General features: G+C 47.6%; 3 protein-coding genes across 6 annotated transcripts; 2 read left to right on the forward strand and 1 right to left on the reverse strand.

Annotated features, from left to right (window-relative positions):
* The first annotated feature begins 6,336 nt into the window (after positions 1 to 6,336).
* Positions 6,337 to 18,366, forward strand: LOC136551436 (uncharacterized). 3 transcript variants are annotated; one of them, XM_066542985.1, is made up of 3 exons: positions 6,337 to 7,237; positions 7,355 to 7,396; positions 18,056 to 18,366. In XM_066542985.1, exon 1 carries the CDS (start codon positions 6,432 to 6,434, stop codon positions 7,131 to 7,133), a length of 702 nt encoding a protein of 233 aa, XP_066399082.1. In that variant the 5' UTR covers positions 6,337 to 6,431; the 3' UTR covers positions 7,134 to 7,237; positions 7,355 to 7,396; positions 18,056 to 18,366. The 3 variants fall into 3 exon arrangements, with proteins under 3 accessions (XP_066399082.1, XP_066399084.1, XP_066399083.1); XM_066542987.1 differs by lacking the exon at positions 18,056 to 18,366 and adding an exon at positions 11,869 to 11,951; XM_066542986.1 differs by lacking the exon at positions 18,056 to 18,366 and adding an exon at positions 11,795 to 11,904.
* On the forward strand, positions 10,387 to 10,890 carry LOC136548457 (uncharacterized). Its single transcript, XM_066539979.1, has one exon. The coding sequence runs from the start codon at positions 10,387 to 10,389 to the stop codon at positions 10,888 to 10,890; it is 504 nt and encodes a 167-aa protein (XP_066396076.1).
* A 208-nt stretch (positions 18,367 to 18,574) lies between the features above and the next one.
* LOC136551437 (uncharacterized) lies at positions 18,575 to 19,883 on the reverse strand. 2 transcript variants are annotated; one of them, XM_066542989.1, is made up of 4 exons: positions 19,752 to 19,883; positions 19,551 to 19,604; positions 19,160 to 19,217; positions 18,575 to 19,045 (listed from the first exon to the last, which is right to left on the reverse strand). In XM_066542989.1, exons 1-4 carry the CDS (start codon positions 19,821 to 19,823, stop codon positions 18,996 to 18,998), a joined length of 234 nt encoding a protein of 77 aa, XP_066399086.1. In that variant the 5' UTR covers positions 19,824 to 19,883; the 3' UTR covers positions 18,575 to 18,995. The 2 variants fall into 2 exon arrangements, with proteins under 2 accessions (XP_066399086.1, XP_066399085.1); XM_066542988.1 differs by having other exon boundaries at positions 19,160 to 19,229.
* Positions 19,884 to 22,002: the final 2,119 nt, after the last annotated feature.

The raw sequence follows: 22,002 nt of genomic DNA on the forward strand, positions 1-22,002 counted from the left end.
TTGTGCTTTCTTCATCATGGGATGACAATAGAGATAGTTGCTATAGTAGCAAGCCGTGTTGATTGTTTCAGCCCAAAATAAATGACCAACATTGTATTCACTCAACATTGATCTTGACATGTCAATCAAGGTTTTATTCTTCCTCTCAACTAGGTCATTTGATTATGGAGTGTACTTGGTCGAGAATTGATGTCTAATCCCAAACTCATCACACAAATCATCAACTCTTGTATTCTTGAATTCACTTCCATTGTCACTTCTCACTTTCTTGATGGTTGTTTCAAACTCATTGTGAATTCTCTTGATGAATATCTTGGAGGTTGCAAACACATAACTCTTGTCAACAAGAAAGAACACCCATGTATATCTAGTGAAATCATCCACAATCACAAATCTATATTTGTTTTCACCAATGCTAGTGTATGTGGTTGGTCCAAACAAGTCCATGTGTAACAACTCAAATGCCTTAGATATACTCATCATGCTCTTTTTATGATGTGTGTTGCCAACTTGCTTTTTAGCTTAACATGCACCACATAGCTTATCCATCTCAAATGTGACATCTTTCAAGCCTCTAACTATATCATGCTTAATCAATTTGTTTAATTATTTCATTCCAATATTACCAAGCCTTCTATGACATAACCAACTGAAAGTGCATCTAGCCCTTTAGTGGGTTTTGGATGATTGAATGACAATGTGATTAAAGGTCTAACCCATTTGCTAAGTGTGGACAGGTAATAGGTTATCTCACAGGCACTTAATGAAAGCCAAACTGATGTGTTGTTGTATAAACAATCTAGTTCAAGCACAAGACAACAATGCAAATGGAATTCATGCAAAGGCTTATTTATTGTGGGATTTTCATGTACTATGTGAAAGCAAGCTCGGTAAAAATTAGTTGATGAGACATGAGGGATTGCATATGGAATGGTCTCATATTTGAAGCTTGCTAAATTGAAATGAAAAAGATAACAATACAAATGAATGGATGATTCAACACAAGATGTGACTTGATGGCTTGAGATGGTGAAGATAGTAAGGAAAGGCTTCGAGGTACTAAGCAAGGGTGAAGGGCAAGCGATGACTTGGTGGCCGAAGAACCTAGCTAGGGTGAAGAAAAAAGTACTTGCATTTAGTTGAGGTACTAATCAAGTTATGATGGTCATATTGATGTGGAGGATCAAATCTACATTAGACAAAGTGTTGGAAGTGACTTGATGCATTTGGAGTTATTCATATTTGATGAATGGAATCAAGTCACGTGCTCAAGATGGCTATGCTCAAGTGTAAAGATCAATATCAATATGTTGGCAACCTTACTTGATGAAGATTGAAAGAGACAACATCAATTCAAAAGAGATCAACTCAAGCGGTATAAATTCGTTTTTCATTTGATCTTGAGTTTAATAGGTATGTCGTACTATTAAGAGGTATGCATCATGTTGATAGATAATCATTCATAAGTGCTTATGCCAACCCATGTGAGTTTTGAGTGTTTGAGAGACAAAAGAGCTAACCTGCTTTTTGCTGGTCTGGCAATACCCGGACATGTCCGGTATGTGCCCAACCATGATAAAATTCTTGATGTTATTGGGTTGGTTCATCAGGAGTTTCGACGGTCGGGAGTCCCGGCAATGGTCGGGAGTTCCGACGTCTCACACTTAACTAACTTGGAGAGTTCACTGTCCTAGTCAAACCAGACGTGTCCGGTATCGATGGCCAGAGGCCAACGGCGAGTTTTCAAATGCCTTGAGGGTCGGGAGTTTTGACACCTCACAAACTTTAACTCAGTTAGTTTTCAAATGTGCTGAGGGTCAGGAGTTCTAACGTAAGTCAGGAGTTCCGACGGTCGGGAGTTCCGGCATTCATCGGGAGTTTCAACGCCTCACAATGTCACTGTAACTCAGTTGCCGTTGGCACAGTGTAAGTATCCGGTATGGCAACGGCTATAAAACGGCTAGTTTTTCCAAGGGGGCTATAAATACCCCTAAGCCTCCACCTTTGGAGGTTGCTGATTCTGCTGATTGAAATACACATTTTTTAGCCTTGCTAATTTTCCCAAACCCTCTCTTAGTGAGTGTGTGATCCAAATCGCAAAATCCATTTGTGGGTTAAGAGAGAATTTGAAAAAGAGAGAAAGCCACCACTTGAGCACTTGTGTACATTGTCTATTTCATGATTTGTATTTGTTACTCTTGGACTCTTCGGTCCTAGACGGCTAGGCATCACCGAAAAGCACCCAAGAGATTGTGGTGTGCCTTAGAAAGTTTGTAACGGTCAATTCCACCGCCTTAGAATCAACTAGTGGAAGGAGGAAAAGGAGTTAGAAAAGACTCCAGCTAGAGTGACCTTTATGGTACCCTCTAGGGCTGACCTTCGCTGGGTCACTCGCAGCCCCCTCAACGGAGAGTAGGACTCGAACGAGTCCGAACTTTGGTAAAACAAATATTGTGTCTCAATTCGCATTTCATTTTGATATTTGTGTTGCTCTAGCTTGGTAGGCTTTGCCATGAGGCATGTCAATGGAGTGTCGAAGATGGAAGGCTTGTTGTTGATGGCTATGCTTGCTAGTGTCTTCTTGAGAGATTTCTTGTTATCATCACTAGAGTCATCACTATCCAAAGAGCCATCACTATCCCATGGTACCACATAGCCTCCACCCCTTTTTTCTTTTAGAAGGTCATCTTCTTCTCCTTCTTTTCATTCTTTTTCTACCTTTCCTTCTTCTCCTCCTTCTCATTCTCATCATTATCAGTATCGTAGGGACAATCTGCTACAACGTGATCCTTGCTCTTGCACTTGTAGCATCTTCTCACATAATCTTTGCTCTTAAAGTTGTCTCTTCTCTTTATTGCACCATAGTCCTTCTTCTTCATGAATTTATGCATCTTGCGCACAAAGAGAGCCATGGCCTCATCATCAATGTCACTAGTATCTTCATCATCACTTAATTCTTGTTTCTTGGACTTGCCCTTGTTCTTGGATGATGATCTAGCCTTGAATGCTACACTTTTCTTCTTCTTGTCTTCATCTTCCTTCTTTTCATCCTTGTCAAACCACTCCCTTTCCACATGGTATGTCTCTTGTATCATGACATCACCTAGTACATGGTTAGGAGTTAATTGCTTCAATCCTCCTCTAATGATGATCAATCTCAATGTCTCAAAACTTGAAGGTAAGCACATTAAGAATCAATGAGAAACATCATCATCATTGATCTTCTCTCCCAATATCTTCAAGTCATTCATAATAACTTAGAGCCTATGGAACATCTCTAAAATGCTCTCATCATTCTTCATCTTGAAGCTTGTCAACTTGTCCTTGAGGATGTATAGTTTGGCACTCTTCACCGTCGGTGTGCATGCCCTCATATGTTTCTTCCAATGTCTTTCACACCTCACTAGCTCTCTTACAATCCTTAATTTGCTCAAACACCTTGGAAACAATGGCATTATAGATGGTGTTGAGAGCCATTTGTATTGTATTGCATGTTGGCCTTGTCATTGTTGGTGAGATTGTCTAGATCAAGAATCACAAAATCACTCTCGGTCATATCCCACATTTGGTCATTGATTGAACCAAGATACATCTTCATCTTTCTCTTCCAATAGTCATAGCATGTACCATCAAAGAATGGTGGTTTGCCCCCCACTGGTTAAACATAATTTGAGCCATCTTTTGACACCGAGATTGTTAAGCCTCCAATCAAACGGTGACCATGGCTCCGATACCACATAAAAGGTCCTAATATGGCTAGAGGGGGTGAATAGTCTATTTAAAAACTCTACAATGCACTAGAACAATTGATTAGTACAACAAATGTCATAATACAATTTTGCTCTAGCTCTAAAGGGTTGCAAGCCACGTATCCTAATAATTCTAGTTGCTATGATCACTTGGCACACAACAAGTTAGGTCACTACTCACTAAGCTAGTGTGCTCTCAAAGACTAACTAAAGAGCCACACTAACCAAACTAACGAGCTCTCATAGACTAACTACACTAAAGAGCTTGGCAACTAGTTTGCAAGAAATGTAAAGAACTAAATAGGATGATTATACCGCCGTGTAGAGGAATAAACCAATCATAATATGAAGTCAATCCAATCATGAGAATGACACATGATTTTTCTCCCGAGGTTCACGTGCTTGTCGACACACTAGTCCCCGTTGTGTTGACTAACACTTGGTGGTTTCGATGGCTAAGAGGTGTTGCACAAACCTCATCCAACAAATAGACACCGTAAGAACCTACCCACAAGTAAGGTAACTCAATGACACGAGCAATCTACTAGAGTTACCTTTCGGCTCTTCACCGAAAAAGGTACAAGGCCTCTCACAATCACTAGACCCGGCCATGAACAATCACCAACACGTATCAAAGCTCCTTCGCTGCTCTAAGCCATCTAGTGGTCGCAACCACCAAGAGTAACAAGAAATCCACAGCCACAACGATCCTCAAGTGCCACTAGATGCAATCACTCAAGCAAATATACTTGGAATCACTCACAATTTCACTAAGATAATGAATTAATGATGAAGATGAGTGGGAGGTGTTTACCTAGGCTCACAAGGATGTCAAGTATGTCAAAGTGCCAAGAGAGTGAGCCTCAAGCCAGCCAAATACTATTTATAGAGCCCCTCAAACGAATAAAGCCATTAGGGTCAAGGGAGAGGGCTCCGTGTGCTGATTGGACGCGCCGGTTAGGATGATCGGACGCACCGCGCTCGCGTACGGTCGTGCATCTGCCGCCACATGGCCCCCCACGTTCAAGCGTAGCCACCCGATCTCAATGGTCAAGTTCCAGCGCCTGCGTAGTTAAGTTAGGATCAGATGCGCCTATGCGATGACCAGGCCCAGAGTGCTCCAGCGTTAGATTATTTCTAGAGAGGTTCCAGAGCCGAAAAACAATGACCGAACGTGTCCGGTCAACGTTGACCTGACGTGCCCTAGCGTCCGGTCCTCACACTGCTCTGTTGCGCACGTCCATGGTGATGACGCCAACGTACATCAGCACGGACCTAACGTAGCCCCTGCGCGTCCGATCGCGCGTTGCCGCCAGCGTTCGCTCACCACCGCGTGCTTTCTCTGCTGAACGCCGGGCCACCTAGGACAAGGCACCAGACGTGCAGGTCCACCCCGTGGCCTCTGTCCGGTCCTACTCGAATCCCTCTTTTTCTTTTTCTAAGTCCACAACCGTTTTGCCCTTGCTTTCAAGATGCTAACCACAGAGTGTAGAATTTGAGTGCATGTGTGTTAGCATTTTTAAAACATTTTATAAGGGTCAAAGTTAGCATACTAGGTTTCTAAATGCATATGCAAGAATCATGTCACCTAGTTGCACTCGATAACCGCTTAACTAAAAAAATTCTCTCTTTATAGTACGACTATTGATCATAAATCACTCACACCATTTATGGTGTCTTGAGTGTAAATCAAAAATGACTTCTATCATTATACCTTTGTCTTGAGCTAATTTTTGTTTTTCTCTCTTTTTTTAAATATGAAGCACTTGATTATCTCTTTTGTGGCCATCACCTTCACCATGACCATCAACTAGCTTTATCACTTGGATTGAACTACCTCATCTAATTCATACATTTAGATCAAAGGTTTGTCCTAGGTTTTTATCAATTATCCAAAGCTAAACTAGGGCTTTCAATCTACTCTAACACATGTAAATAGAGGTAGATGCACATGCATCCAAACAAAGCCTTAAAAATTATTATCATCCTCGTCCAACGTCCCGCTAATCGCCTCGCTCGCGACGCAAAGTGGAATCCGAAGCGAAGCTGGGCAACTAATGGCCCCGTTCGCTTCGCTGAAAAATAAGCCGAAACACTGTTCCGACTAATTTGTTGTGAGAGAAAAATATTGTTCCGGCTAAAAAAATAAGTTGAAAAAGACGGATTATAAGAGAAGTGAAGAAGGACAATAAGTTCAGCCCCCTCATAAAAAAACCCTAATCAGGTCAGCCGGGCCCGGTCACTTTCCCACCCTGTTGTGCTCGGCTCGCGCCCAATAGAATACACCCAGGCCGAGGCCACCGCCTCCGCACGCTCCCTCGCCACGCTCCAGGCGGAGTCCGCCGCCTCTGCACTAGGGATGAAAACAGATCAGATATGGACGGATATCACCGATATTACATTTGTTTTCATATTTTTGTCCGGATTTGGATTCGAATACGGATAGTGTCAACTATGTCGGATAGGATATGATTAGATATCGACATCATAAATATGCGATTTGAGTATTCAAATACGGATACGGTATCAGATGTTGAATATCCGGACTCGGATACGGACAGATCTCAACCCCTCTAAACGGATTCGATTTCGAATACGATCTAAATATATCCGTAGCGTTTTCATCCCTGCTCCGCACGCTCCCTCGCCGCGCTCTAGGCTGAGGCCGCCACCGCTTCCTCCATGCTCTCCTCCGGCTTTGAGAGGATCTCCGCCAAGGCCTCCCCTTCCTCGGCCCCCGCGCCGCTCCCGACCTCCCAGAAGTACTCCTCCGGCCTCCTGGCCCTCGCGTATGGCGTCCTCAAGCGCGCCAACGACATCGTCGACGACCTCCTCGCCCAGATCAACGCCGTTAACCGCGACCGCGATCGCGCGCGGGAGCAGATGGAACACCGCAACTACCAGATCGCTATCGAGGTCTCTGAGCTCGAGGCGTCCCTCGCATCCAGGTCGTCCGAGGGCGAATCCCCATCCAAGTCCCTGTCCCAGCGGGAAGCCAAGATCTCCGAGGAAGCTCGACGCGCAGAGGCCCGTGCTCGCGGAGCAGATCGGATGCACCTCCAAGCTGTACCACGAGATGCGGGAGGTGGTCAAGGCGTCAAGCTGGTCGATGCCGAAGCTGCCGGTGCCCTGTCGGACTCGGTTTTTGTCTGGAAGGAGACTGACGTAGAGGAGAGCCTCAAGGTGTCTCTGGAAGGCACGAAATTGGCCTATGAGCATGCGGCAATGGCCCTGGAGAAGGTCAGGGCTTGTATCGATGACAAGGAGGGCAAGATGAGGCGTTTGGAGGACAGGGTGGATGAACTGATTAAAGAGAAGGAGCACATTGGTGTGCTGCTCTGGAGCACACTGCAGGCAACCACCAGTGACTCAGTGAGGTGTTAAAGGTTGCAGAGGATGGACTGAGGGAAGCTGGCATTGCGATTGGACTTGACGAGCGAAAGGAGTACAGACCAGGCAGTGTGGACAAAGATGAGGTTTATACCCTGGTAAGTTCAATTGATGTTTTTTTTTAAACAAGTTCAATTGATGTTACCATACATGGAATTGCCCGTTCCTGAACCTGTATAGTGCCTAAATTGTTTCTTATGCAATCAACATTGCAGGCAGGGGCTCTCGAGACTACCACATCTCGTCGAAGCACTAAGGTAGTTACTGTGACAGATGAGTTTTGATTCTATGATTTGTGAAATGTGAAGTTCATATCTTGCATAACCAAGTTTCTTTAGATGACTGTTGTGCTTCCAGAGTCAATAACTTTAGGATTCTATTAAGTTGTGGCATTTAGGTGCAAAAAATTAAGTTTGAAATATTGATTTCCGAACATCACGTTTGAAAATTGCTTTTTTGTAACATATTCATACTATTGTTTTTCAACAATACACCACACACTCATATTTAATTACCATATTATTGTTACGTTCCCGTGCAACGCACGGATATTTATCTAGTAAAAATATAATTTGTTGATCATTTGATTATGGAACAAAAATCTTCTTAAGTTTCTTTTGATGTGAGGCCTTGTTTAGATGTCATCCAAATTCCAAGTTTTTTCACTCTCTCTCCATCACATCAATTTTTAGCCGCTTGCATGGAGTATTAAATGTAGGTAAAAAAAATAACTAATTACACAGTTTAGTTGAAAACCACGAGATGAATCTTTTGAGCCTAGTTGGTCCACGATTGGACAATATTTGCCAAATAAGACGAAAGTGATACTATTCATCAGGTTCACTTTTTTTTTTTTGCAAAGTGAACGAGACGTGAGTGGTAAATCATCTCCAATCTTCATTTACACCATGTGTTTACTAGTAAATTACTACTTACGATAGTATTCTATAGGATATATACGGATACAAATATGGTATATACATCATGACTCCACCGAAATATTGATGAAGATTGATATATATGTAGTAGTACTAGCAAAGATGCCCGTGCGTTGTAACGGATAGTTATTTTCATTTTTATTAAGATGTTACAATCTTTCTCACAGTTCTTCTATCTTTGCATACGTCAACGACAATATGTATACCCTTGATGCACCTACAAACACACTATTTAGTCGTTCACCTTCACCAGAGTATTGTGCGCGCTAGCAGCTTCGTTGACGGGGGCTCTATGTTCGTCGTCTTTCTTAGCTTACAACAAATATGCCTCTTCTTGTGTATCAGCCATTTTTTTATTTATATTTAGTTGAACAGGTTTGAAACAGGAGAGAAAAAAAGCAACGAAACTAGCAAAAAGAAGACATCCGAATAGAAAAAGAAATTGGAGAAGAAATAACATATATAGACAATGGATGGTACCCCTGTGCAAGATGGATAAGGACTCACGTATGGTACCTGTGTGCGTGACTTACAACTCTCTCTTGCTCCTAACAGAAATTGGAACATTCACGTGGAAAAAAAACAGAGAACCAAAAAGATACAAAAACAAAAATGAAAACACCAAAAAATAATAAGATAAGTTTGCCTAATTTCTACTTTTTTCCTTTTCTATCCGGATTAGGATTGGGATTCCTATTCAACTTACTCAAGATCAAAGAATATATTTGGAAAAAGATTCCTAGCTATCAAAATTATTTTAAGAACATGTGCCAAGCCGTTGTCATATAAATCAAGATAGTTGTAAACATGGATATAGACAACTTCCACGTTCACGGAGTTAGTTAGGGGACGATGGATAAAAAAAATGGTCGGAAATTTTGCCTCTTTATTATTAGGTATAGATATAGATATAGAATTCATCTTGTCAGATTGTTTTGCTCTGGCAATATCCAGCAACGTGGTTGCGTAGACAGAATCAGATGGTAACACACGAGACACAGAAATTTATACTAGTTCGGGGCGTGGTGCACGCTAAACCCTACTCTAGTGGTACGGCTACTCTTATATTCATATGCTCAATTACATGGGCTGTTGCTCCTAACTACGAGGTAGATGGAATATGTGGAAGATTGAATCCCGTGCTCGAGGTCCCTACCCTCCTTTATATAGGCAAGAGAGGTAGGATTACAGAGAAGGCGATCGAGCTAACAGATTGTGTTCCTAGTTTGTTACACAATATGTGCAACAGATTGATCCTAGCTATCGTCCAGACACACCCGCAACACCACTGGGTTGGCAAGCTGCTGGGCTTCGACTTCTCCGTCGAGTACAAGCCAGGCGCGACGAACGCCGTCGCCGACGCGCTGTCCAGGCGCGACACCGTGGAGGGAGAGCTCCTTGCCCTCTCTGCTCCGCGCTTCGACTTCATCGCCAAGCTCCGGCAGGCCCAGCTGGACCACCCGGCCCTTGTTGCTCTCCATGGCGAGATCACAGCGGGCACCCGACCAGCTCCCTGGGCGCGGGTGGACGGCATGGTGCAATTTTCCGGGCGGCTGTACATCCCGGCCGACTCCCCGCTGCTACAAGAAATTGTGGGGGCCATCCATGAGGACGGACACGAAGGCGTACAGCGGACGCTCCACCGGCTGCGTCGTGACTTCCATTTTCCTAACATGAAGCAAGTTGTGTAGGAACGGGTGCGCACGTGTGAAGTCTGCCAACGCTACAAGTCCGAGCACCAGCATCCTGCGGGTCTCCTTCCACTGCCGGTTCCACAGGGCGTGTGGACTGATGTCGCGCTAGACTTTGTGGAGGCGCTGCCACGGGTCCGCGGCAAGTCGGTGATCCTCACCGTGGTGGATCGGTTCAGCAAGTACTGCCATTTCATCCCATTGGCACACCCGTACTCCGCTGAATCCGTCGCCCAGGCTTTCTTCAACGACATTGTCTGCCTCCACGGTGTTCCACAGTCCATGGTCTCCGACCGGGACACGGTGTTCACGTCGACGTTCTGGCAGGAGTTGATGCGGCTAATGGGGACCAAGCTGCAGATGACCACGGCGTTTCACCCCCAGTCCGACGGGCAGTCCGAGTCGGCCAACCGCGTCATCCTCATGTACCTGCGGTGCTTGGCAGGAGACAGGCCGCGCGAGTGGCTCCGGTGGCTTCCGTGGGCGGAGTTCCTTTTCAACACGGCCTACTAGACGTCCCTGCGGGACACCCCCTTCCGCGTGGTCTACGGGCGTGATCCTCCTTCCATCCGGTCCTATGAACCCAGGGAAACCAGGGTGCCGGCCGTCGCCAAGAGCATGGAGGAGCGCGCGGAGTTCCTGGAGGACATCCGCTACCGTCTGGAGCAGGCACAGGCGTACCAAAAGCGCCACTACGACCGTGCGCACCGCGACATCACCTATCAGGTCGGTGATTGGGCGCTGCTTCGCCTACGTCAGCGCGCAGCATCGTCTCTTCCTCAGGCTGTGGGCGGCAAACTGAAGCCGCGCTTCTTCGGGCCGTACCGCGTCGTCGAACTCATCAACAAGGTCGCCGTCCGGCTGGAGCTTCCTTCCCGCGCCCGCATCCACAATGTGTTCCATGTGGGGCTGCTCAAGAAGTATCATGGGCCGCCGCCAACCGCGCCTCCACCATTGCCGCTCCTGCATCATGGCGCCATTAGCCCAGAACCCGAGCGCGCGGTGCGGTACCGCCTGGCTCGCGGCGTACATCAGGTGCTCATCCAATGGAAGGGCACGTCGGCAGCATCAGCAACCTGGGAAGACGTCGCGCCGTTCCACACCAAGTTCCCCCAATTCTAGCTCGAGGACGAGCTGGCTCTCGACGGGGAGGGAGATGTCATGTTCAAACAAGTGTACACGAGGCGCCATAGGGCCCGTGACATGCGCCGAGCCCAGGAACGCGCTGCTGCACGCATGGCAAGCACGCAGGGCACGGCCTCCAGCAGTGGCTAGGAGGGAAAGTAGGAGATCTTTTAGCTATTTTTGGTTAGTCCTTAATTAGTGGAGTTTGTTACTCTTTTTGTTGAGCCGGAGGCTATAGATATGCTGTAATCAAACGCTTGGCAATTAAGAAAGATATTACCATCTAATCCCCTCTCTTCTTCTACCTAAGCCGGCAGCAGGGGGAATAACCCACCGACGAAGAACGGCGGCAAGGGGGTATAACCCGGCCGGCCATCACGGGCAGCGGCTACGATCTACGTAGCCGAGGTCCCCCTACCCTCGGGCTCACTGCCCTTGACAACCTGGTATCTCAGTCTCGTCGATCCTCTCCCACCACCTCCACCCAATCTTCCACCGCAGCCTCACCACCATCCCAGCCGCAGATCAAGTACAAGCAGATCATCGCAGAGGCACAGGCATCCACAACTCGTGGTATTATGCACATACTATACTTTAAAAGTTTCTGTTCTCTCTCTTTGACTTAACACCACTCTCTTGCTTCTAGAGTTACTGATACGACCACATCAGATTGCAGAATATGGTCATAGCTAAATAATGATAAGTGGAAAGCAGGACATATCTATGGCCATGTTCTGTTCCTCTGGTTTTAACATTCATGATTAGGTTGATCCTAAATTGTGTTGCATAAATGTTGTCGTTATTAACTGTTACTAATTTAGTAATTTCTGTATGTTATTAGCATATCTCAACTCATACATTATGTTGGTCTTCTCCATTCTCATTTGTCTCTAATAATTAGTGTGCAAGGTGACTATCCCTGAGATGACAAAATCTGTGGAGAAAGCTATTGATGATCTGTGTACCTGTCGACAGAATATGCTCGGCAGTCCACCGAGGGATATCCCGCGATGGTAGATTTATCGGTGGGGATGCGCGTAATCATGAACCAGATGGTGACACAAGGCGCAGAGACAGCGATTTAGACAGGTTCGGACCGTCTGATCGACGTAATACCATATGTCCTGTATCTTTGGTGTATTGTATTGAATATATGATGTCGAGTAGAGGACCCCTGCCTCTCCTTATATACTCTGGAGGGGCAGGGTTACAAGTAAAGTATCTTATTTGGTACTATACAATGTCTTGCGGTGCACGCCGAGCAGCGCCGTGCACGCCTTGATCTTGTGGGCCGGGCCACCTCCGATGGTGCGGCCCACGTCTTGGGAGCCATACCCCCACAGTTAGTCCCCGAACCTGACAGTAGGTGACGCAGTCACGTGGTGCCAGGGTCATAAAGTAGAAGACCAGCCGAGCAAGCAGCCAGTCCCCGGGCGTAGCCTCGAGATGAGAACAAGCACATTCACCGCAAGGTGAAGTGTGCCCACTTAGTCCCCGAGCCTGCTGGAAGATGAAGAATGAATCTTGTAGCAGGGTTAAAGAAGTCTGAAAGCTTGCCGACGTCGTCTGACATATGCATATCAAGACCCCAGACGTGCTGCCCAAGATCAGCACCCTGATCCGAACAGCATGGATGAAAGGTCCTTGTTTGGTTTTGGTAATTGAGTGACAACTTAAGTGGACTAATTGTGTTTATGTGAGATACACAGGTGATTAGTCCACAGGTACATGTGTGTGAGCAACATATGCCATGAAAGTGAAAATGACTTGGAGATGTTGCAAAGCTCACACATGTGATGATGAAGGAGCTTAAATGCACATGAGACATGACATTGAGTCATGTGATCAAGGTGGAGAAGATCAAGACAAGACTTAGCTTGATGGACCGGTTACAAGCATGAAGGGCAAGTCGAAGGTTTTAGAGTGATGGACCGCGTGGCGGTGAAGCTTGAGCAAGACTTGACGCGGATGGACGATGGCAACGGTGAAGAGCAAGTAAAGTCAAGATCGATGAACCAATATGATCATGTGATGATATGAAGTGGATCATATCATTGTTGATCGTGTTGGTGCATGTGTTGCATCGACATTGAAGGAGATGGAATGGAATGCGCAAGGCAAAGGTATAACCTAGGGCATTTCATTTCACCGGTCATAGGTGTGTAGAGAAGTTTATGACCGAGTTTAGGATAGATGGCCGTACTATCAAGAGGGGCAAACTTGTTTGCATATCGGTTATCTAGTGCCACTCGAGTGATCTAACTTTGCATTATCGCTAGGATCGAGTGGCGTGGCAAGTTGAGTGGCTAACATCCTTTGGGAAATGATTGTGAAAATGCTAACACACTTACACATGGTGGTGTACACTTGGTGATGTTGGCACATCTACAAAGAAGGTGGTGTGTTGTAGGGTTGAGATGGGTTTGGGGTCCCTCTCTCTGGATGCAATTTCGGAAAAATGGAATGCCTATTTTCTATTGCGCCGGATACAATTTCTTGGTGGTTAGCACATTGGAGCAAGGGTGAAGAAGTTAGAAGTGAAAACGAGTTGATCGCGAAGATGCTGGCGTCGGTCAACTGACCGGACGCTGGGTCTGAATGCACCGGACGCTGGCAGGCTGCGTCCGGTCAGGCTGACGTATGATGACGCAGAAGCTGGAGTGTGACCGGACGCTGGCTGCGTCCGATCAAGTGTGACTGGACGCGTCCGGTCGAGGTCGGTACCTTACTGGAAACGACCGGACGCTGGGGGTTCAGTGTCCGGTCAGTTGAAAGCTGCTGCGTCCGGTCAAGTCAAGTAACCATTGGAACCGGGACACGTGGCCGTCTGCGGGCGACCGGACGCTGTGGTCCAGCGTCCGGTCAACACGACCGGAGCGTCCGGTCGGCCCGACCGTTGCCTAGTGAAGGGGTAACGGCTAGTTTAGCCCTTGGGGCTATAAATAGAAGTGGCCTTCGGCCATGGTTGGTGTGGAGCACCTTGGGGGACTTTATGTCCATGCTTGAGAGTGCTTGGGAGCCTTCCATCTCACACATACTTGATAATGATCATTCGATTGTGTGAGTGAGCGATTCTAGTGCGATTGCATCGTGAGGTTGCATCGAGTGGCAATAGGCGATCGAGTTGCAAGCCGGTGGTGCTTGTTACTCTTGGAGGTTGCCACCTCCTAGACGGCTTGGTGGTGGTCTCTGTCGAAGCGCGCAAGAAGCTTGTGCGGCGCTCCGGAGAAGTGCTTGTGAGGGGCACTTGTGCTCGCCCCGCGGGAGTCGCGAAGAGCAACTTTAGTAAAGCGTGTCATTGAGATACCCTCACTCAAGGGGTAGGTTCTTGCGGCGCCCGACGTGCGGGCTTAGCGGGTGATGTTAATTAGCCACCGAACCACCAAGTGAGCGGTCGACACAACGGGGACTAGCGTGTTGGCAAACACGTGAACCTCGGGAGAAAAATCATCGTGTCAACATTGTTCTTCCCGTTGGTTTGCATCCCCATTACACAAGCTTGCAATTACTTTTATACATATTAAGCTTGTGTAGTTGCTCTTGTAATTAGATAGCTTGTGTAGCTTGCTAATTACCTTCTTGCTTGTGTAGCATAGAAGTAGCTCCCTTGCGTGGCTAATTTGGTTTGTGCAACCTTGTTAGTCACATTACTTAGTTTGTGTAGCTAAGTATTTGCGCTCTCTAATTTAGCATTGGTTGCCTTGTTATTGAGCATTGCTAGTGAGCTTAATTGGCTTTATGCTATTGCTTACTAGCATGTGTAGGAGCTCCCTTGTTACTTAAAGAATTAGTGGCATAGGTTTGTGTAACCGTGCTCCTAGAATTGTTTAGGAGAGCTCTAACTAGCCTGGCACCTTTGTTGCATAATTGTTATCTTTGCAAGGTGCTAGTGAACATATATAGTGGGGTATAGTCTTGGCTAGACCGATAGTTTTAATTCCGTATTTGTATCGGTTAGCCGACGCGTTTAAGTTTTAGAAAAGACTATTCACCCCCCTCTAGTCGCCATCTCGACCCTTCAATGGAGCAGCTTGATTGCCCACCGACGAGACGTAGCAATATCCGAGCAGCAAGGGAGTTCCCGGCGTTGCTGGCGATGACCGAGCACTGAGGAGCGAGGAGTCCCCGGCGTCGCTGTCGATGACCGAGCACCGAGGAGCGAGGAGTCCCCGGCGTAGGCGGCGATGTCCGAGCACCGAGGAGCGAGGAGTCCCCGGCGTAGGCGGCGATGTCTGAGCACCGAGGAGTCCCCGACGTCGCTGGCGATGACCGAGCACCGAGGAGCGAGGAGTCCCCGGCGTCGCTGGCGATGACCGAGCACCGAGGAGCGAGGAGTCCCCAGCGTCGCTGTCGATGACCGAGCACCGAGGAGTGAGGAGTCCCCGGCGTCGCTGGCGATGACCGAGCACCAAGGAGCGAGGAGTCTCCGACGTCGCTGTCGATGACCGAGCACCGAGGAGTCCCCGGCGTCGCTGGCGATGACCGAGCACCGAGGAGCGAGGAGTCCCCGGCGTTGTTGTCGATGACCGAGCACCGAGGAGCGAGGAGTCCCCGGCATAGGCGGCGAGGTCCGAGCACCGAGGAGTCCCTGGTATAGGCGGCGATGTCCGAGCACCGAGGAGTCCTTGGCGTAGGCGGCGAGGTCCGAGCACCGAGGAGTGCCCGGCGTAGGCGGTGAGGTCTGAGCACCGACGTAGCTGACGACGTCCATGCGGTGAAGTGTGCCCACTTAGTCCTCGAGCACGAAGAATCCGAGGGCCGAGGAGTAACCGGCGTAGCTAGCGATGAAGCACGAGCCGCGAACAGTCCGATCAACTGGTCGGTGACGGAGTCCATGAACCAAGCGGTCCGACCAGTTGATCGGTGGAGAAGTCCGAGCACCAGGTGGTCCGATCACCTAGACGATGATCCTGCAATACAAACATGTAGAACGGGTAGTACATGATGTAAAAATAAATAAACTCCGGAGAAAAATTAGCAATGGTGATGAAACGACGTATGCAGTTCAGCGATCAGTTGGCGTGAAAATATATTTATGTTTAATATAAACCGCCCGAACAGTTAGTGTGTAGCTGAGTCTCCAGCCCTAGCTAGCCCATAGTCCATAACGTCGAGCGCGGAGCCCGTGCACGTGTAGGAGGAACAGGTGTGACCAAGGGGCCGCTGCCGATCACCCATAACGCAGAGCGCGGAGCCCGTAGCACGTGTAGGGAGGAGCGGGAGACAGGGCCATCTCTGGAGGCGTTCGAGCATCAACAGGACTGTTTGGGGGTTCGGAAAATCGTTTGGAGAGCAAACATGGAGAAAACAATTCGGAAAAACATTATGACGATATACGGGGATTGGAGAATATTTAGAAGAATATTAAAACGTGACTTAGCTTTAGGCAGAGTGTCTGGTCAGCGGCGTATAGCGTTATCTAGTCGGTGACGTAGGCAGCTTGCTTGTAGCTCGGCGGCGAAGAGGGATGTCGGTGAGGGCTGCCGAGTAATGACGACGAGACAACGGCGAGGGCCGTCGGCAAAGGATGTCGGCGAGGACCAACGAGCGGTGACAACGAGTCGATGGCGAGAGACGTCGGCGAAGGATGTCGGCGAAGGCCGTCGAGCGGTGACGACGAGTCGACGGCGAGGGACGTCGGCGAAAGATGTTGGCGAAGGCCGTCGAGCGGTGACGACGAGTCGACAGCGAGGGACGTCGGCGAAGGCCGCCGCGCGGTGACGACGAGTCGACGGCGAGGGACGTCGGCGAAAGATGTCGGCGAAGGCTGCCGAGCGGTGACGACGAGTCGATGGACGTCAGCGAAAGATGTCGGCGAAGGCCGCCGAGCAGTGACGACGAGTCGACGGCGAGGGACGTCGGTGAAGGCCGCCGAGGGCAGCGGCAGCGAGTCATCGACGAGGGCAGCGGCGGCGAGTCGTCGACGAGGGCTGATGAGGGCAGCAACGGCGAGTTGTTGGTGAAGACAACCTCGGAGGTGGTTCCGAGATCGGATCTGCTGTCGCAGGGGCTGGTGTAGCAGCGATGAATCGTCATCGTGGACCGGGATGGAACTCCACGAGATTGACGACGAGAACGCGTTGTTGATTTGAGATCCATCTGGCTCGCCATGGATCAAGCGCACACCCCTACCTGGCGCGCCAACTGTCGACAGAATATGCTCGGCAGTCCACTGAGGGGTATCCCGCGATGGTAGATTTATCGGTGGGGATGCGCGTAATCAGGAACCAGATGGTGACACAAGGCGCAGAGACAGCGATTTAGATAGGTTCGGGCCGTCTGATCGACGTAATACCCTACGTCCTGTGTCTTTGGTGTATTGTATTGAATATATGATGTCGAGTAGAGGACCCCTGCCTCTCCTTATATACTCTGGAGGGGCAAAGTTACAAGTAAAGTATCCTATTTGGTACTATACAATGTCTTGCGGTGCACGCCGAACAGCGCCGTACACGCCTTGATCTTGTGGGCCGGGCCACCTCCGATGGTGCGGCCCACGTCTTGGGGGCCATACCCCCACAGTACCCATTATAATATCTCAATGCCAGTTTAGTTACCAAGTACAAGTTCTATTCACTACACTTTTGAGTAAGCACCACTTCTTACCCTCTGATGAACTGATGATTGATTTATCCCTATCTCTAGTTTAATGTAACCTTTTTTACTACGAGGACGCCTTTATTTTTATGATTGATACTAAAATGTCACTGAAGTGTCGTCTAATATCTTCCCTTTTGTAAACTTTTTATGCTTTGATATCATTTCCTATGTGCTTAATGAGCAAGTCAGGAGTGCAAATACCTTGCAATAACTTCTGTTAACACATTGGTAGTTAATCTTTAGGCATCACTATTGTTGCTATAAGTAGTGTTGGAAATACAGTGAAATATTTTCAATTAGCCTGTGCAGTGAACACCGTTAAACTTATGATCTATTTCATCTCGCAGTGTTCAATAAAAGTTATATTGGCCAATAATTGAAAGGTTTATTTAAACTAAGGCAATTTGCTCTCACCTCTATGTTCAAAATTTAACTAATGACTGTTAAAGCTTGCGTGTAACCTATTGTTATTTTTTCCCTGTATGACATAACCACTTGTCCATTTGGCTGTGAAGGGGGCAAAATTCCTTTGGTACTAAGATGTATTTCCTTTCCTTTGCAGATAGCCTTCTTCACATCAATCGGACAGTTGAATCCTCATGTCCTGATGGTGTGGTCGTTGTTTGGACATCCCTAGAGTACAGACACATAGAAACATCGATGATACATGAGCGTAGGGAAGCATGTAGTATCAAGAGAGTTTATCGGTATCGCTATCCCATTTCTTTCCTGACTTACAGTCAGTATCAAAGCAGGAATCGAATGCTAAACTGCTGTTCCTTCTGAGAGATCTTAATCTGACCGTCAACACCAGCGTAATGTAATATGCTACCTACTACTCTAGAGTTATTTTCCCAAAAGCTTGAAGATGAACCTTCCGATAATCGTCAAAATGAGAAAAACTCATACCCAATCGACTTCCCTTCATTTTGCATGCTGTTGGTGCACCATTTTTTTTGGGTGGTTTCAGTATAGACATATACAAACTGTGATATTGATCCAGAAGAAGCTGAACATGCACTTGAAATAACCGAAGCTGAGTTAAATAGAATCTGAATCAGACATGTGTTCCGGTTACATCTGCTGCATTATCAAGCTACGAACCAAAATAATACGATAAACACCAGGGACGCGAGAAATTTAGTAGACCCTAGACACGAAGAAAGCATCGTATCCAGGCGGGCTATAACCCTGCGAACAAACTGTCATGTACAGGTCAAGACCTTTACATTGGTCTCAGAATTTGGGTCCTGTCACTGTTTCAGGACCAACAAACTTGTAATGCCTCACACACAATACACAAAAGCAAGTGAACTGTGGAAGTAAAATCTAGCCTCTAATTAGTTTCACGAGCACAACAGCCCTGCATCTCAAGAAAAAAAATGTAGAATTAGGTCCAACTGCAGAACTAATGAGCAACCGAAGATGAATATGAAGCGTTTTCATTTGAATCAGCATGATCGATTGTGTTGAGGGCCAACAATTGCAGCGTCGCTGCCGCATTAGGCTTGGTTCAGCTTGTTCAGCCGAGCCTTGGCTTGGTCAAGTTGCTCTGTAACCCATAGCAAATCGTAAAACCAGAGTAATGTTAGACAACGCAAGCTAAGGAGAGAAAGTTACTGGAGAAAGATGCAATGCACTAGCGGTGATGGGCAGTTCAGCATACTCTGCTCCGTTGTGACCACTGATTTGACGCTCTTGCGAAAGAAGATGTTGCCAGCTTTCTGGTACACCTCCTAATGCAAACCAAGAAACTGTGACTGTGAGTAAGATGGACAAGTTGTGAGTTCGTGACAAATCAAGCTACTGAAAGTTTGATCCAGTAACATCCATGCTCTTGCTCTCAAACTGGATAATCAAAACTTCTGTCAATTGTCATCTGATTACCAATGTACAGAAATAAGGTGATGTAAAAATGTAGCATCAGTTTATCACTGGCCAACAACATAGTATTAGTAGTTGCCATTGGTAATGGCCATTGGTAATGGGTACCACCATCTCACAGCACCTGACATAAATCGCAAGCAAGGGAGGGAGACACAGGGGAAGAGGCTGACCCGGGAGGGATTCAGGTTGCCTAGCTCCGCGATCGCCACCTCGTGCGCCCGTATCTGCGGAACACCAAACCAAATCCAAGCGGCAGATTATTTTAGTTCTGCTCTCACCCGCCGAATTCGGAGGACAATAAAAGGAAGCTCGCGACGAGAACTACACGAAACACCAATAGAGGTGTGAAAGCATTGGGAGGTCGAAAATACCTCCTTCATGAACTCCACCTTCTTCTCCACCACCTCCTTCGCCGGTGCCGACCCTGCCGTCGCCGCTGCCATCTCTGTCCGCGCTTCGAGAAAACCCTTCGCCGGAAAGACACGCTTTGGAGCTGGAGCACAGCCGCAACACAAAGGAACCATGTTGAGGCCCATCCAGTCAACTACTAGTAACATCGGAGGCCATCTAAAAAAGAGAGGCCGGGTCTCACAGCCCAGGCCCAACTTCTCGGCTTTCGTGGCCCAAGACTTGGAGCCGATTTTCCTCTGAGGATCTCAGGTAGTGTTTGGTTTTTGGATGAGGTGGGATGGATCCGCTTTTTGACTGTTTGGTTGGGAGTCCTTAGGAACTAGGATATCCCACCTAGAGCATATCCATGAAATATTCGGTGAAATCAGGACTGTAACACCCCGGTGTTATGCTAGCATTTAGGCACTGCAAATCATGCATATCGTGCATCATCAAGCATCCTAATCATACATGCCTAATCATGTAAATAATAACTGAAACCCTGCTTCGAAACATACGAAACATGCTTGTGAAACGTAAATGTTGCATACACTTGTTTAGAGTTGTTTTTGCCCTAATTATGCTTGCTAGGTTAGGAGAACTTGTTTGGCAATGATTGTAAATCATCTAGAATTATTTAGCACAATTTTTGGAGCAAAGTTTGTATTCAAATTATTGCCAAATTTTGCTTTAAAAATAATTCTCCAAAATTAGGGTTTTGAGTTAAAATTGACTTTAATTTTATAATTCAAAATCTAGATAGAATTGGACTTTGGTCAAAAAAAAATCAAAGTTGTAGAGGATTAAATTCTAAGCAATTTTCCTTTTTGGGACATTTTCAAAAGATGTCATTTTCTTGCTCAAAATGATAATTGAAAACTAGTATTTGAAAATTCCTTGAAAATATAATTTGAAAATTTTCTTTTCTACCTTCACGGGCCGCCGCCTTGCTTCTCGGCCCATGGCCGAAGCCGGCCCGGCCTGCAGCAGCGCCCGCCTCCCGCAGCGCCGCGCGCTTCGCATTGGCCCAGCAGCTGCTTTGCCGGCCCAAGCCCACGCCGCGCCTCCCACTCGCCCGCACTCGCGCGCTTGCGTCCTGACGTCAGCAGAAGCTCACCGCCGTGTGGCGCCACCCGTCGTCGGACTCCTGACCGTGCGGCCACGTGCCGCGGCCGTCTTGGCACCGCTGGCCACGCCTTAAGCCCCCGCGCGCCTGCCAGAACCGCTCGCCCGTCCATTTTCTTTTCCTTCGGCTCCTCCCTTCGCCTTCGCAGCAGCGCAGCGAGCTCTGCCACCGTGCGCCGCAGTCGACGCCGGCGACGTGCTCCTCCTCCTGTGCCTCATTCCTCGATTCCGCCCGCCAGCAGCTCCGCCTCGCCCTCTGGCACCTGGTGCTCGCGGTTGTGACGCTTTTGAGCCAAGGTAGAGCCTTCTTCGCGCTTCGCTGCCATCGGCCATGGCGTCGCCGTGCTCGGCCACCGTGGAAGGCATCCTTCCTCCCCTCCTCCACCCTTCCTAGTTGCCTGCTCGAGTTCGCCACCTCCTTGCGAACCCCGTGCGCTCACCCGCTTGCCCGAACCCGGCCGGCAAGGGCCGCCGTCCCGCTAACAGAGCCGCGTCGCCGTGGCGTCTCGACGCCGGCATTACCCTTCGCCTCGGCCGAGCTGGGCCAAGTGGCCGTGGGCTGAAACCCCGAGCCAGGCCGCCTCTCCCCTTCGCTCGGTCTGAGCGGGCCAAGTGTGGCCGTGGGCCAGATGGTTCCCTCGGGCCGGCCCAGTAGCAATAGAAAGTTTTCATTTTCAGTTTTCTTTATTATTTAAAAAGAGAAATGATTTGGAAAATGTTTGTATACTCAAATTTGCTCTAAATCTGTTGAAATAAATTTTGCTAGGTTCCTTGTCACCAGATCTACATAAGAAAATTATTGCATGTCATTTTTAAGATACTTTTCTATAGAGGTTTATTTAATCCTTGATATTGCTGATAACTTGAAAAATGTGTAGAAAAACCTATAGGCTTCAGAAAAATATGATTTCCAAGTTTGTTAATCTTCTTATGTAATGTACTTCCTAGGAAAAATATGTGTCATGCATGTGCTGTAGAAAAAGTATGAGATGTAGTTCAAGTGCCTTTAATGGCTGATTTTTGTTATTTTTGCTAGAGAGCAAAATTTGTATAAAACATGCATGCGATAATTTTTGTGCAGTGATTATTTGCTGAGTAGAACATAGG

This window comes from Miscanthus floridulus, chromosome 4, assembly GCF_019320115.1.
Source record: "Miscanthus floridulus cultivar M001 chromosome 4, ASM1932011v1, whole genome shotgun sequence".
In the NCBI taxonomy this organism is placed as follows: domain Eukaryota; kingdom Viridiplantae; phylum Streptophyta; class Magnoliopsida; order Poales; family Poaceae; genus Miscanthus; species Miscanthus floridulus.

Bases quoted from the DNA above. Each gene is read 5' to 3' on its own strand.
- LOC136551436 (XM_066542985.1), top strand. From the start codon at position 6,432: ATGCTCTCCTCCGGCTTTGAGAGGATCTCCGCCAAGGCCTCCCCTTCC.
- LOC136548457 (XM_066539979.1), top strand. From the start codon at position 10,387: ATGGAGGAGCGCGCGGAGTTCCTGGAGGACATCCGCTACCGTCTGGAG.
- LOC136551437 (XM_066542988.1), bottom strand. From the start codon at position 19,823: ATGGCAGCGGCGACGGCAGGGTCGGCACCGGCGAAGGAGGTGGTGGAG. The intron at 19,605-19,751 runs GTATTTTCGACC...GGTGTTCCGCAG, and splicing joins AGGTGGAGTTCATGAAGGAG to ATACGGGCGCACGAGGTGGC. The intron at 19,046-19,159 runs GTATGCTGAACT...TATGGGTTACAG, and splicing joins AGTGGTCACAACGGAGCAGA to AGCAACTTGACCAAGCCAAG.